We start from the raw sequence: 16830 nt of genomic DNA on the forward strand, positions 1-16830 counted from the left end.
GTACACATGTTTCAGCTTGTTTCCGAAACTTCATTATTACAAAAAACATGTCTTCAGCCCCCCTAATTTGAAACCCTCCCTAATACCCCTTAATCTTAGGGTACAAAAATTTTTCTTGAGGGTACATTTCGGTACAAAACTAAGAAGTATAACAAATTTGCAATTTCAAAAGTGGGCGGTGAGCCTGTCTATTGTTACCCCGAACTGAACTCCGTATTTTCTTCATTTTAATTAGGGTACAAAACTTTTTTCAACGGTACATATCGGTACAAAACTAGTACACATGTTTCAGCTTGTTTCGGAAACCGAAACTTCATTATTTCAAAAACATGTCTCCAGCCCTCCCAATTTGAAACCCTCCTAAGACCTCTTAATCTGAGGGTACAAAACTTTTTCTCCACGGTACATTTCGGTACAAAACTAGTACAAAACTTTGAGATATAAAAAATTTGCAATTTCAAAAGTGGGGGGTGAGCATGTCTACGGCTCCCCCAAACTGAAAACCGTATTTTCATCATTTTAATTAGGGGTACAAAACTTTTTTCCAACGGTACATTTCGGTACAAAACTAGTACAAAACTTTATCATCAAAAAAAGGTGAAAATTCAAATTTGGGGGGGCTGGAGACATGGACCTACGAACTGTTTGAATTGAATTATAATGAAAACCGCATATAAATTAGTGATTTGGACATATATTATACCTTTTCGCTTTATGAAACAGTCTAGACCCCTCTTAAGTGTAAGCCCTGTTTATGTCTTTTTCGCAGTCTAAGAGGGACAGAAATATGTATTTTCATCTTTTTCTGAAATTCAGAAATGCACGAGTTATTGAAAAGGTGGTCTATCAGGGTATTTGCTCTTGTTTTGAACGCAGAAGTTGCATCTTTATTTAAGCGTTTGTTGCTAAGTGTTGCTAAGCATATAAAGCCTACTAAGGTAGTCTTTATACATTGGTTCTGGTAATTTTTCACAACTGGAATATGTATACAGGGTATTTCTCGAGCAAACGGGCAAATAGAAACCGTGGATAGAAGCTCATAACTGCTCGTTTTATTACATCAGGACTTCTACTAATTCTACTACTTCCACTAATTTTGTCGCAAGCAACATTTTTTCGATCCAAAAATTGTTCCTTTGTCAGGATATCTGTTCCATAGACCTTGGTCTTCAAATTACCCCAAAAAAATAAATAGGGGGATGTCAGATCAGGAGATCTAGTAGGTAGTAAGCCAATGTTGGGGCCCTCCCCTTCCAATCCGCCTTCATATTCATATTTTTGGTTTAAAAAAAGCATTTTGCTGGTACTCCATCATTCTGAAACCATAGTCACTCGAAGGAATATTCAAGTTGTGCAGAGATGAAAGCAATAGATGTTCCAGAAAGTGTTTGAACGTTTCAGCATTCCGTCGTCAAGGATATGTCATTGTCCATTGTGGTTCTATTGAACTGCCATAACGCCATAACATTCCCCTATCAGGACATTAACTGTGAATCTGCTGAGAGTGGACTTTCTTGTAGAATGGGGATTACCCACAGCCTATTCATGTGAATGTTTTGAGTTGAAAAAATCAAACTAACGTAAAAGTCGAAGACAGCTCATCTCATAGACTTTCTATGTGAAACGGTGGCATATCACAAATGCTATAAATAACACGATAAATATAATGATCAAACTAAGCCCGAGTGTACATTGGAAGCGTTGTCGTGCGGCTACACGCTCTCGCGAAACGAGCGTTTGTAGCCATGTAGCCGCTGCAAAAGAGGCGGCGCGCGGCGCGGCGCTACAGACTACAGAGGTTGTCCACTGGAGGCGGCTTCGTGCGTTCAATCACAGCCCTCTTTAACACGTGTGTTTAAGAGGGTGGTGGTTCAATGTTAATCTTTGGTTCAATTCAGTGTTGGAGCCGATGCAACGATGACGTGAGGATCGTTCTCCATCCAGTATTGCTTGCGGTTTGTGTTGGGTGCAAGTTTTATAGCCAAAATCAAATCGAGAATTCAACCATTTCTACTGTCAACCGAAGAACGGACCTTATATATTTCCCAACTACTACTGGATGAATCGAATTTTTTTTACTGACAATGCGATGAAAACTACGTGAAACAATTCTTTCAATAAGGATTCAATTGTTTGAACGACTCATCCAGGAAAACTATCCTAGGTTTCCTCCTCAGAGAGTTGAGCTAATCTTTTGGTGGCCAAAAATGCGTGTTTTCGTTTTCGGTTTTATCTCCCCTGAAAAACTTCATATAAACAAAGCTCTATTTTTTTTAATTATAGATCACTAAATTCTCGAATGAGGCGGCGTTCCTCAACCCGTTTCCATATTAGAGTATATAAAAGTCGAGCCAATTTTCAGAGATTTTGTCGTTGACTATTCATGACCACGAAATGGTCTATGACGTTTTAAATCTGAAATATTAACGAAAAACTTGTATTTGTGTGATGACACATGTTTTTCATTACTCCAAATTCAGGGTTTGCTAGTATGTTGCTAAAACAAAATGAACGCGTGTTTTCAATCGATATGAAATTTAATACTTTACAACTTTTTTATACGTCACCTTTTTCACATATAAGCCGCTTTCAAAGATTTTTCCGAGAAATCAATATGAAACATAACATTTTACAATGTTTCTGGAAATTGTCCCAACTTTGGGATTAGTGAGAAAAAGTACACACTTGATCTCATTCGACGTAGAATTCAGTGCTTTATAGCTTTTTTTCCAAGTAATTAGTCGATATCCGTATTTCTTGAGGACATATGATTGAAAAACTACAAAACACCCCATTTCTTGGCCGCCAAAAGTTATGCTCAATTCCTTTGAAGGAAAAAACCCAAGATGATTTAATTCGGTCACTGATGAAGCCATTAAAACAATAGAAATCTTTTTTAGGTACAAAATCATTATTGAATCGAAAAATTTGGAAAATTCTGAAAAAGCTGGATTCAGTTCGAAATTCGTCAAGACCGAACGATTGCACCGAGATGAATGGAATTTTCAGAAGAGTTGCTCTTTCAGAATATGTATGACATTTGACATTTCCATATACAGTTTTTTTATTGAGAGATAAACGACTCGAAAGTTGACCGTCGAAAAATCCTGAAAAAGCTGGGTTCAGTTAAAAATTCGTCAAGACCGAACGGTTGCACTTATAACGTGCGTTCAAAAAAATTCGTCGTCAAGTAGGCTATGAAATTTTGAAGGCTGATGTTCGGTGGCTGAACGTATGTCTTTTCTTGAGTTACTTCATCTTCCCAAAATGTAAGCAATGATGACATTAACCTATATATCGTAATTTTGTACGGAAAGGCACTTTTTAGAAAAAGTTACCTGTAATTTAACGTTCGAAAAGCATTTCTTTCATTGAGTAAGATGACAAGAATCCAAACAATCTGAGGCGGTTAGAAAAATTCTTCGTAAGAATTTTAACCGTCCACTATTTTCATACGTAAGAGACATGAGTCATGAATTGATCGTGGTATTATGTTTTTTTGTAAGAAGGTTCTAGCTACTTCAGTCATATGAATAAATCACAGTAAGAATCTCAATAATATGTTTATTAATTCTCTATAAATATTGAATTGATTCAGTCATTACTGAAAATTCATGACTAAACTAAAAGAACTGAATTACATGAAAATAGCTATTGGACAATTTATTAAAATTCAATTGAGCTATAAAAAGGCATGATGCTTTCTCCTTCATCACGTTCTGCTATTAAAGTTCCATAAAATAAAGTAGGTCCATACTTTGCCTTTGACTGATGCATACTGAACTCCAATTTTTCTTGGATGCTACAAGGTAAGGTAATCACAACCTTTTCAGTTTTCTGATAACATGTCAATCTTTATGAAAACAAATGGATATCTTTTTTTCAAAATCGGGTGGCATATGCCAACGGATACTCCAGCCACTTCCTTTTTTGTTTGAACATACCTGTTTTGTCAACACATCGCAAAACAGTACAATGGAAAAATTCATACTTAATAATCTACAGCAACATAGGCTTCTATGAAGTCGCCGGAACAGAATAGTTCCATTCTCCTTCAATTTTCTTTCCTATTTTGAAGTAGGATTCAATAGTAAAAGCCTTTCACACGTCCGTAAAAATCATCTTTATAATTTGCTGATAATTTTAATTCAACAACAATCCAAAATGCTAAAATGACAGTTCACCTGGAAAATAGTATAGCACGAGCTAAGAATTACGTGTAGGCACGAAATATCGACGTTCAAAATTCCATAGCCTACTTGACGACGAATTTTTTTGTACTCACGTTAGATCTTTGAAGTTCTCAGATTTATTACAAGAAGAGTTACGTGGTTCTGTGGGTGGACAAATGAAGTAATTGGGTGGACAAAAGTGGACTAACGTTGGACAAACGATATTTACCATCGTTTTCGCAATTTAGCTGAGCTGCTCAGAAAATGCACCGAAAAAACTTATTTTTCCACATCTCTCAAACGGTGTCTGGATAAATAAAAAAAATAGGTGGACAATTATGGACAAACGACCCTGAAATTTTTGTTTTAAAATTTTCATTTGGGAGTGTCAACTTCACACTTTCCAAAATTTTCAAAGATTGATTTCTATGGTTCTGTGGGTGGACAAATGAAAAAATTTGGTGGACAAAAATGGACTTACGTTGGACAAACGATCTGTACCATCAAAAATAAGTTTTTGCGATTTGGGGGTGCTGCTCAGAAAAAAGAAAAAAGTTCTTTTCCGATAACTCTAGAACGGTACTTGGACAAATGAAAAAAAAAGGTGGACAAACGACCCTGAAATTTTTGTTTCAAAATTCGCATTTGGGGGTGCCAGCTTCACATAGCGGATACTTACATTTTTTCCAGTTTGTTGTTCGTTAAATAAAGCCGCTGTTGTTCGCGTTGTTATATCTGAAAAATAATTTCATCATTTCCACCTTTTCTTCTACGGAATAGGTACACCATTTGAATTTTATTACAAATATACAATCGCTCTGACAAACATGTAACGTTCTTAAAAATTCACGATAGACTAAGGTAAAAACTTGGTTCGTCTACTTTTTTGGACAAAAAATTAGCATCATGGATAACTACTAAATGAGGGGTTCAGAGCTGAAGTGAACCAAGTCCATTCAGCCTAGTTTTGAGATGAATGGCTTAGAAGTTGTTTATCACCCATTAATTCAAAAGTGACTTCTTTAGATTTTAAAAGGTTAGAATGGTAGCATATGCTCACATAAGAATACTAATAAATAAAGAAGCCACATTGGAATTAATTGGTGATAAACAACTTCTAAGCCATTCATCTCAAAACTAGGCCCAATGGACTTGGTTCACTTCAGCTCTGAACCCCTCAAATATCTTTGAAAGTTGAAGTTTTCGTTGTACCACCCTGTATATTCCTGAACTGTTTAATTATCTGCTCACTTAAGACATCCTTGCACAAACTTGTACAGTAGCTCTGCTGTGCCTTGCGGAGTAAGGTAAAGAAACGATGATGACGTACCTTTGTAGGTTTGAAATATCTATATATCAAATTCAATTTTCATAATAAAATGTATTATTCGAAAAACAAAAGTTGGTGTCACCTTTGATAAAACTAGAAGTCTGCACAAATTTAAAAAAATGTACAAGGAGTCATCTCTCTGGTCAAAGCTGAACTCCGAAATTGGAAATGTGATTTTCGATTCCTTCCCAAAAACATTTTAACGAACGGAATTCGTGTGACACCCTGTATTCTAAAATACTAAAATAATAAATCGATCTGTTCCTCTGAGATTTGAAGTTTTGGTTATTAAACACTGTATATTATATACTTCTAAAAATATTTCAATATGTTCTCTGTCGACGCGATTTTCAAAAACCATAAAAGAGCCTGAAACTTATTTGTCCAGATCGAGTGAAGAGAACCTACCTTTTATTTATCAATACATATCCTCCCATCTGTGGAATGTCGCAAAAAATGTTCGACACAAGATTGTCAACTTCTTTATTTTTCACATCAATCGATTCTTGTCTGTGTACCCATCAATTTCTCTAAACAGAGTACACACTATTTTATTTTTCGACTTCAATTCAACCACCCATTGTGTTATTTTTATCGTGTTGTTTGTTTCGAGATAAATAATTGTTCGAGCTAGTCCAGTTGTTTGTGTTCGTCTTAAAAAATAAGTATTTTCATTGCTACCTATCAGGAAATGTTATTGTGCTGAATTTTTTAACCTCCAAAATGGGTGTGATAGACTGGGCGGGGGCGAATAAATTGCTCTTGTGTTTCGCTTCAGCGAGTATAATATTTTTCATTTGGACTGTGGCTCTGCAATCGTTCAATCTAAGTTTGAAGGATGATTTGGAAGAACTGAGACTGGAGCATGAAAGGTTGCTTCAGAGCTCCATCAGTACCACTCCGGCTGGCCCAGGGATTTTCTACAGGACCGTAAGTTTCACAGCATTCACAAAGGCTGTGAGCGCATTGCCGTTATTCGAGTTTGTAAGAATACACACAAAAAATTTAAGATAATTTATTCAAAAGCAAAGATAACAATTGTTTGTGGCAGGATTATATATTTTTTTCTCAATTTAATAGGTGAAAACCTTTCGTTTTCAATATATAAGGTGAATGTTTCCATTTTCGTCATGTTGAGCTCCTTAAATCTACCATTGAATAATTCAAATTTTGGTGAGCTTTAAGGAATGAAACATAGATGTTATGGATATAATGTTCCCAACCATCCCATAACTAATTATTTGGCTAACAATTGAAAAAAAGCAGTTCGAATAGTGACAAATTTCCAGAAAATAATTTATTCATTTTTGACTTCGTACTGCTTCCTAATTCCGTCACTTGTTCTTCCTATTTCCGGCATAGGAATGTCCTTATTTGCGCAATTAAACCTGATTCATATAATTTTTTATATTTTATAGTTTGAATAGGGGTTTATAGGTCACTGCGACCTTAAGGTCTATTGTGCCCCCATCAGAGCTCTTCTCACAAATGAATAAAACACAAAATAAAATAAAAAGTCGAAATCAATAAAGAACACGAAGCAAATTATTAATTCTAACAACAGTAATCAGGAATACTCACTGTAAATTCCCATGTTATTGATTATAACTGCTTTCCTAATTGAATATCATCCACTGAGTAACACTTATTGTCTATTTCTGGAGCCTGAAAAAAGTAGGTACATAATCGTGAAATGAATAACTTTCCAATGAATTATGTTCGTAATCCCTCTTAAATTGGGACTTGAATTATTTAGAGCATTTGAAATATACGAAACGGTATGACGTAGCTCCTACGAGAAGTACTATGCTTATTTTCATGAAATCAATATTTTTTTCTACATAAGTCGAATGTTTGCTTTCACCTATTGGTAATAAGAAAGAATCAACTTTATGTATATCTTTGCGTGTCAGTAACATCGTCCTATTCACTGTCGTATTCTGACTCTATTCTCGTCGTGTAGTTTTGATTACATATGACACTTTACCATTACCATATTTTTTTCATGAAGTATATTACAAAAAATATGGTGGATTTTTCATATAAAATTTTTTTTTTAACAGCTCCTTCTTCGACACAGCCCCCTTAATGTGGGACCTGGAAAAGCTATTTTTATTTTTTTTCTCAGAAGCTAGAAAACAAATGAAATTGAGCAGATATTCTATGAGAGCGAAAATATTTTGATAGTTATCCCCTATATATAACCCTTTACGACTCACGCCACGTAGGCACTGGCAGTATAATCGGGTAATGAACCCGTGAGAATTTTTTGTTCTCATATTTTTAGGGTGTTTTTGTATTTGCGAAAAAAAAACTTTGTGAATTTTTTTTTAAATATTGATAAATTTTGTTTCTCAAAAACCGTTATTTCTAGCAATAAATTTATTTATTTATTTACAAATCAAGAACACAAATAGGTGATATTCACACCCAAAACTGTATTCACAGATAATAATACAAAAAGTGCTTAAAATAAATCAAAAGTGGTTTTCAATAAAAAAATAAAAGAATTGCTAGAGACTTCATCACAAATTAATTTTCAATGATATAATATTGATAAGGAAGCAAGTTTCTTGCGAAACAAATTATAGCGGTGCCTTTTTCTACTGCTTGCAATTATAGCGGAAGAACACCAACATATTTTTTGTTAGTGCAACAATTGTAAGGCAAATATTTTTTTCATGTTCACTAGCCAGGACGAGTTTTCTTTCTGGAGAAATGTTGATACAATCGGGAGCCCCTGTGGACCTCGGAGCCCTACGCTTAAGCGTACTAAGCGTACCTCATCATCATCACAAACACAAACTTATCTCCCAAATGTCAGAACAAGAAAGTATTTAGTGTACTTTTTGTTCAACATGAAAGTATGAAAATAATCAGTGTAACATGAGATTTTTCTTGAACCTCAACTAGAAAGTACCAATAAGATTGAAAATAAACACAACTAGTAGAAAAATATCAAGTTCTCGAAGTAGCCTCCATTTTGTTTAAAACATTTTCTTGTCCTCTTCATAATATTTTCCACCAATTTTTCAAATCACACCTTGATTCTTTTCCATTTCTTTGCTTACTTTTTGAATCCTTTGTTTAAATTATCAAATGGAATTCCAAGAGTTGATACCCATTAATCGTGGTTTAATTTGAAAACAACTTCTGTGTTTACCTATCCATTTACTCACCTTAACCAAGATTTTCTCGGGGTGGATCTGGGAAGATCCAAGTAGTTTTGTACTTGCTTGTTCGAAAATTTTGTCGAAATTCGAAAGGGGCTGGGCGGCACCCTGAATTCTGGTGGGGAAAAGCGTGGCCACCCTAGCCCCTACCTGTCAACTGGCATTCCTCTTTATTTTCTACCTGAATGACTACACATGTGGACTTTTTTTTTGACCAAGCTCAAAAACCTCCACTGTCCACTGAATCTAGGCGACCATCTACTCTTCCTCCCTATCCACGGTCTTGAAAATGCATGTTTCCACAGAATATCCTTTCCTTTGATTAATACCCATTGACAATTACCTCAATCATTCATGATGACGGTCAATCTTAAATGAACTTTTTTCCTTCAGACGCCCCGCGACATGTCCATGCACCGTCTACCGGATGTCGCCAGACCCGAACATTACGACCTCTATCTATATCCAAACCTGGAAAATGGAACCTTCACCGGAAAGGTCAACATAACCGTCAAATTGAAGGACACTGGCGTCATCACCTTGCATAGCAAGAATCTGACCATCAAGAGCGTCAAAAGTGATCAAGCTCCAGTCAATTTCTATCTTTATATCGACTATGAGTTGCTGCTGATCCAGAGAGATGATGAGAAGCCGTTCCACAATGGAACCTCTTCATTAGAGATCGAGTTCGAGGGCACCATGAAAAACAAGCTGGTGGGGTTGTATAAGAGCACTTACAAGGGAAAAAAGGGATTGAGGTAGGCAATAACTATTTTGATTATATTTTAAATTATAGCATTTGATAAGGGTGCTTCAAGAGCTGAATTATGCCCTGTACGTTCAAAACTCGCTTCAACAATTCGTTGCACTTCGATAACCAGTAAACAGAGACAAGACAAGACTATATATCGATAACGGCACCTTATAACGGGTGTTTCAACAATGAGGGAAAAGAATATTGTGAGCAAAGATTATAGGGCTAACCTAACTCTATAATCTTTGATGGTGAGTTTATGAAGGGCTCCCAAGAACTGAGTCCTAAAAATGGAATCAACCAAATTGCCATATAGCGAACACGAGATCGCCATCTGCCAATTAGATCAGTCCCTTTTTAGGTCTTAAGTGGGAGGCCTTCATAAACCCAACACTACAGTTGTTAAATCAAATATACATAGTTGTCTGTCTGTATTGATTACGAAAAACCATGGGGAATAATTATGTATGGTATAACTCATTGTGTATATATGGCTTTGGTGGTCCAAGTATACGCTTTTCGCGATTTTTTTTATAACAGTATTATGTACAGGGTGTTCGCCAGAGAAATTTAAAATTAAAATTACTCTGGATGAATCAGTCTACATACAGGGTGTTTTGAGTGTCAATATTTATGGGGGTGATTTTTAGGCCCATTTTAAGATATAAACTTCATATGAATGTCCCAAACGTTTTACCTTTTGGGATACAGGGTGGTAAACTTTTCAAAAATAAATAATTTATTATCAATATCTGCAATACCACTTCAAATATTTCAATGAAATTTGTCATACATGTTCTATGAATCAAGAGGCATTTTTGAATGTATCACTTTTTTTCAATTTCCACCAGTGGCGTTTCTACGTAATTTGACCTACCTATTTTGGCAGACATTGATGGTAGGCCACCGATTTTTCATGAAATAAAAATTATTTCTGAAATTTCCAATCATTTCTTACCAAAGTTGATCACTTGACTTTTTTCAATCTGATTGATGGTTTGCGCTTAAAAAAATGAAAACCGTGTCTCTGCATGATCATAAAAATATCCTTAATACATACATAGGACAATATCACCTAGCAAAGACATACGTAGATTTAATTTTTTTAGATGAAACCCGTGAGTCGGACTAAAAATATTCAAGAGATCAAATTTGCTCATAGTTGAATGCTGTCAGTGGCGTGCCACTTACTGTCTAAATAATACCACCCTGTATCTCAAAAGGTAAGACATTTAGCACATATGTTCATATAATGATTTCTTCTTAAAATGGGCCCAAAAATCACCTCCATCAATATTTACATTCAATTAGGAATTGCTGGTGTTACAACCCGCATTCGAATTAACAATAGAACCGGAACGACCAAGCCAATAGTCATCGTCTCTGGGAATATTGGCAATGCTGTTCAGAAATATCTGAATTACCCCCATGACTCACTCATTTGTACGCAACTTGGCAATACACAGTTAACATTTAAAAAATTTAAGGTAAGTTATTCAAAACATTCCAAATGTTAAACCATTTTTTAATTTTCAATAAATTCAAAACGGACAATATGTGATACCTACATAAAACTGATTGAGGGATTAGAAAAAATTTTCAAATATTCAGCTTCTTTCCATACTAGGGTACTTTCCAATGATAAAGTGAAAATTAGTACATACACCGTGGACGCCTACAGAAAACTCCAAGTACCTTATCAGTGAAAAAATAATCCACCACACGTACCAGATGCGACAGGAACGAGCATATAGAATTGTCATAAGAAATTTACACCACTCTGTGCCTACTCAAGAAATTCGAAGTGAACTTCTAACACATGGTCATAAAGTTAGGAACATCTTAAATATTCAACATAGAGTGACCAAGGAACCACTCTCTATGTTCTTCGTAGACCTTGAACCTCAACCAAATAATAAAACCATATATGATCTACGATACATTTACAGCACTAAGGACACTATAGAACCACCTAGGAAAAAACGAGGCATAGTACAGTGTATGAGGTGCCAAGAATATGGTCACTCCAAAACATATTGCTACAAACCCCACAATTGCGTGAAGTGCGGCGGCCAACATGATTCTAAACCTTCCCAAAAAACCAAAAACACTCCTGCAAAATGTGCTTTGTGCAATGGCGATCATCCAGCCAACTATAAAGGATGCCAAGTATACAAAGATCTCATACAAAGAAATTCCAGAAGTAACAACCATGCACCAAATAGCAGACCAAATGTACCCTCCACCAACATAGCAACATCAACATCTCCGCAACCAAACAACCAACCTCCACGAACCTACTCTCAAGCTACAAGAAATGTTAATCTAGAACAACCCCTATCCCAGCTAAGTCATCAACTATCTAGTTTCCTCGAAGAATTCAAAAATATGTTCTCGCAATTACTAAACCAGAACAGCATGATCCTGAATCTGCTCACCACCGTAATGAATAAACTTCCATAATGTCGAACAGGATTAATGAGATTCTCAGAATTGCGACTTGGAATGCCAACGGATTGGCAAACCACAAACGAGAAATAATAACCTTCTTAGATCTCAACAAGGTTGACGTCCTATTGATCTCCGAAACTCACTTCACCAGCCGAACAGTATTTGCGATCCCAAACTATTCAGTCTACCACACTATTCACCCAGATGGAACAGCTCATGGAGGATCTGCAGTCATTATCAAAAATTCTATATGTCATTATGAACAAGAAAAATTTCAAACAGCCCACATTCAAGCAACGACCGTATCAGCAAAAACAAAAACTGGCCACATCAACATAACATCAGTGTACTGCCCACCACGACACACCATATCGACAGACACATACAAGGAGTTCTTCGCCACTCTTGGGCAGAGATTTATTGTGGGTGGCGATTGGAATGCCAAAAACACTCACTGGGGATCCAGACTAACCACAACTAAAGGTCGTAACTTACTTCGGGCCCTAAACGACAAATGCTACTATCACCTTTCGACGGGGGAACCCACGTACTGGCCAACGGACCCAAGAAAATTACCAGACCTGCTAGACTTCTTTGTAGTTAAAGGCATTGCTCCACAAAACTGCCTTCTGGAATCCAGTTATGACTTGGATTCTGACCATTCACCTGTTGTTCTGACCTTAAACAGTCAGCCTATAATAACAAATTCCCCTCCCAAGTTGTCTACAAAGTTCACTAGATGGGAGCAATTCAAAGAATATGTCATAGAAAAACTGGATAAAAACCTCTCTATGAAAGAACCAGCTGAGATTGATCTAGCCGTACAACACTTCACAGAGACGTTACAACAAGCAGCATGGCAAGCTACCCCCTGCACCGGAAGAGAAACCTCCAATGATAGCAGCACTCCTCTACACATACGGCAATTAATATCTGAAAAAAGGAGAGCAAGGGGTGTATGGCAGCGGTCACGCAATATTACTGATCTCCATCATTACAGAAGTATGTCACGCAACCTGACCAAAGCCCTAAGAGATGTACAAAACTCCTCTTTCGAACGCTATACTGAAGAATTGACTACCACAGATCACAGCTTGTGGAGAGCCACAAAAAAATTCAGCAGACCAACACCATCCATTACACCAATACGTACCGAGAACGGCTGGGCACGATCCAACCAGGAAAAAGCAAATGCCTTTGCAGAGCACCTATCAACCGTATTTGAAGAGCCAAAGCCAGTACCTGGATACGAAATTGATGTCGAAGAATTCTTAGATGCACCCTGCCAGTTATCACTTCCCATAAAACCTATAAATTCTAAGGAAGTCAAATACGAAATACGCAAACTTAAAAATAAGAAGGCTCCTGGTCATGACCTGATAACTGCATATATCCTGAAAAACCTACCGAAAAAAGCAATAGTCTTCTTAACTACCTTATACAACCGCATGCTGAATTTGGGTTACTTCCCGATCACATGGAAATATGCCCATCTATTGATGATTCACAAAAGTGGCAAACCTGAGCACTCACCAGCATCATACAGACCCATAAGTCTTCTCCCAATCCCTGGAAAACTATTTGAGAGAATACTCCTAAAAAGGATACATGAAGACCATGAGACAACAGATCTACTTCCTGACTACCAATTTGGGTTCCGACAAAGGATGTCAACGTCACACCAGGCTCACAGGATAATCAACGTCATCTCCAATTCTCTAGATAGAAAGCAATATTGCAACGGCGTGTTCCTGGATGTCTCCCAGGCGTTTGATAGAGTCTGGCATGCAGGCTTATTATACAAGCTCAAGAAGAACCTAAACCATAATTACTACCTCATTCTGAAATCGTACATCTCTAACAGATACTACTCTGTTAGGTCCAATAACGAACTATCTGGGTATTTCCCAATTAAATCTGGTGTGCCCCAAGGAAGTGTACTAGGACCGTTCTTATACCTAATCTATACTGCTGCTTTACCGGAAACTCCCGACACAACTATTGCTGCATTTGCTGATGACGTTGCAATACTTTCGTCCGACAACGACCCCATTGTGTCCTCCACAAATATCCAAGAACACCTGGACCAACTCAGCATCTGGTACAAAACATGGAAAATAACTTTAAACCAGAGCAAATCAGTTAACGTAGTCTTCACCCTAAGACACAACGACTGCCCAAGAGTAACTCTGAATGGAGTCACCTTACCGACAAAGACTGAGGTCAAATACCTAGGTATGCATCTGGATCAACGGCTCACATGGGAGAAACATGTGCAAGCAAAGAGGAAACAACTAGACATGAAGCTCCGACAGATGTATTGGCTCTTGCAAAGAAAGTCGAAGATGACCATGCAGAACAAACTGACAGTGTACAAGGCGACTCTTAAACCAATCTGGTCCTACGGCATACAACTGTGGGGATGCGCGAAGCCATCTAGAAGAAAGATCATCCAAAGGTTCCAGTCCAAAACTCTCCGCTTAGGGATGGGCAAACGTGAAAAAAATATCGATATATATTGTATCGATATTTCTCGACAGTATCGATAAATATCGTGAAAAAATATCGATATTTCGATATATCGATATATTAGAATATTCGTGATGAAACACAGATTTGGAAGTGTTATCAATATTTTTATTATTTGAATATATCGGTTTAACGATATATACCAAATTTGTGGTTACCCATGAGCTTTATTAAAATATTCGGAATGAAGCACAGATTTCGAAGTGTTATCAATATTTTCATTATTTAAAATACAAAACTAATATCAATTACTATTTTAAGTGCAAATTGCAGTAATTGCACGTGCACTCCTTTTCTTTTCGTTTAGAACTACTGTCACAAAGCGTAACAATGAACTACCCGTACCGTAGATACATTGAACTCTATGGGAACCCATAGAGTTCAATGGTAAATACGAAGGATTGAACTACGAAGTTAACCCAATACACCACTCATTGTCGTGGTCGTTAACACATCAGATCAACGATGTGCGACACACATTGAACTACTTCTTTCTTTAGTTCAATGGCGACACATGGAAAAATATCGAAATTTGATACTTCGAAATAAATATCGATAGTCGATAGTATCGGAATTCGAAATATCGACGATATTTATCGATTATTTTTTTAAAAAATATCGATATTTCGATATATCGATATTTTTCGCCCATCCCTATCTCCGCTTAATAGCGGATGCACCATGGTACGTCACTAACCAACGACTGCATGAAGACCACAGAACAGACCCCCTTGACTTACTTTATGATGAAGACTTACAGATCCCTTACATCAACGACGTTATAGAATCTGCATCTGCCAGATATCGAGATCGACTACAAGGTCACTCCAATGACCTGATACAAAACCTCTACCTGAAAGGACCCCACATCAGAAGACTGAAGAAGACATGGCCCGAAGATCTTCCACAACACTAAACTAAAATAGTGCAAAACGAGTAGAAATGTCACTGGACATTTCACTCTCATGTAGTCTCTTTTATCACAATTACTTAATACCTATAAGAGTAGATTGTATATTGTGCAATAAACGTAAAAAAACGAAAAATATTCAGCTGATTTTCAACAGGCTGTAACTGAGCGTGATTTTAAAAAGAGCTAATTGTAGCTTCAAGTGTCTGGTTTTTAGGTCTGAGCGTCAAAAAAATTCTTGAAAAAGCACTGACAACAAAATTAAATTTTTGTTTTGTTTTCACTGTAAGCCTACGTACTCCAAACAATTCTTTTCGACTTCATGATCATATACTACTCTGACAAAAAATTATCCGGAAATTTGAAATAAAACGCACAAATATTAAACTTTTTCAATATTTATTGAATATCCTTCAAAATATGCTCCACTTGAAGCGATACACATGTGCCACTGATTTTTCCAATTATGGAAACATTTTTTATAGGCGCTTTCAGGACTGGCCTTCAGCTCCTTCTGCGAATTTTATTTTATGGCGTCTATGGAGTCAAATCTGGTTCCCCGGAGCGGTAATTTCAGTCTGAAGAAAAGAAAAAAGTCACACGGAGCTAGATCAGGCGAATAAGGTGGCTGGTCGATGGTATTTATCGAGTGTTTGGTCTTAAAATCGTGGCTCGATGAGATGGTGCGTTATCATCATGCAAAATCCACGAATTGTTGTGCCACAAATCCGGCCGTTTACGGCGAATATTTTCACACAAACTTCTCAAAACAGTTAAATAGAAGTTTTTATTGACCGTTTGACACCATTGCCTTGATTTTTTCGACGGTCGTCCTGAACGAAGCAAATCTTCGACGATCTCTCGACCGTTTTTAAAGACTTTGTACCATTCGTACACTTGGGTTTTCGATAAAACCCAGAAGCCTTTTCTAGCATTCGCATATTCGCAACTTACGAAATTTCGTTCAAAACACAAAATTTTACGCAAACTCTTTGTTCAATATTTTTTTCCATTGTAAAATTCGCAGACTACCACTGAGGTCGATTGGTTTCAACAGCTGTCGTAAACAAACCAGTCGACAGACCGCGCTCATGTTTGGCATAGTAGTTACGGACAGTCTCACCAACATATTATACATAAACTTCGAATACTTAAAAATACTCAACGCGGGCAATTTGAATGAGAATTTCCGGATACTTTTTTGTCATGATAATTTGTTTCTTCAGCTTCAATTTTGTTGCTTTTAAAACCCCCATAACGAGGATAATTAGCTTTTCACTAGGTACGAAAAATGTTATCCTTTAATTTTTATGAAAATTTGATGGAGTAAAAAAAAATGGGCTGACTAGAATGAATTCAAAGTTTGTGGGGTTTTTGTGGTTGTATCACTGTAAAAGGTACACTCAACATTTTGGTTTAACCGGTATTTTCGATTTAGCGCTTGATTCTCCAAAAAGCCACCAAAATCCCTTTTTACAGGGCCGGATTAAGATCACTTGACGCCCGGGGCA

The 16830-nt window shown here is 36.8% G+C and overlaps 1 protein-coding gene across 3 annotated transcripts in view; it reads left to right on the forward strand.

Moving 5' to 3' along the window:
- Positions 1-16830, forward strand: part of LOC123318654 (glutamyl aminopeptidase) — a 70839-nt gene that overhangs the window by 3955 nt on the left and 50054 nt on the right. For 2 of the 3 annotated variants that reach the window (XM_044905337.1, XM_044905336.1), the window contains one exon: positions 9069-9433. In XM_044905337.1, coding sequence (XP_044761272.1) covers positions 9081-9433 — 353 coding nt within the window. In that variant the 5' untranslated portion in view covers positions 9069-9080. Of the gene's footprint in view, positions 1-6016; positions 6433-9068; positions 9434-16830 lie in introns of those variants that run through there. The other variant, XM_044905334.1, reaches the window with a different exon arrangement.

This window comes from Coccinella septempunctata, chromosome 8, assembly GCF_907165205.1.
Source record: "Coccinella septempunctata chromosome 8, icCocSept1.1, whole genome shotgun sequence".
In the NCBI taxonomy this organism is placed as follows: Eukaryota; Metazoa; Arthropoda; class Insecta; order Coleoptera; family Coccinellidae; genus Coccinella; species Coccinella septempunctata.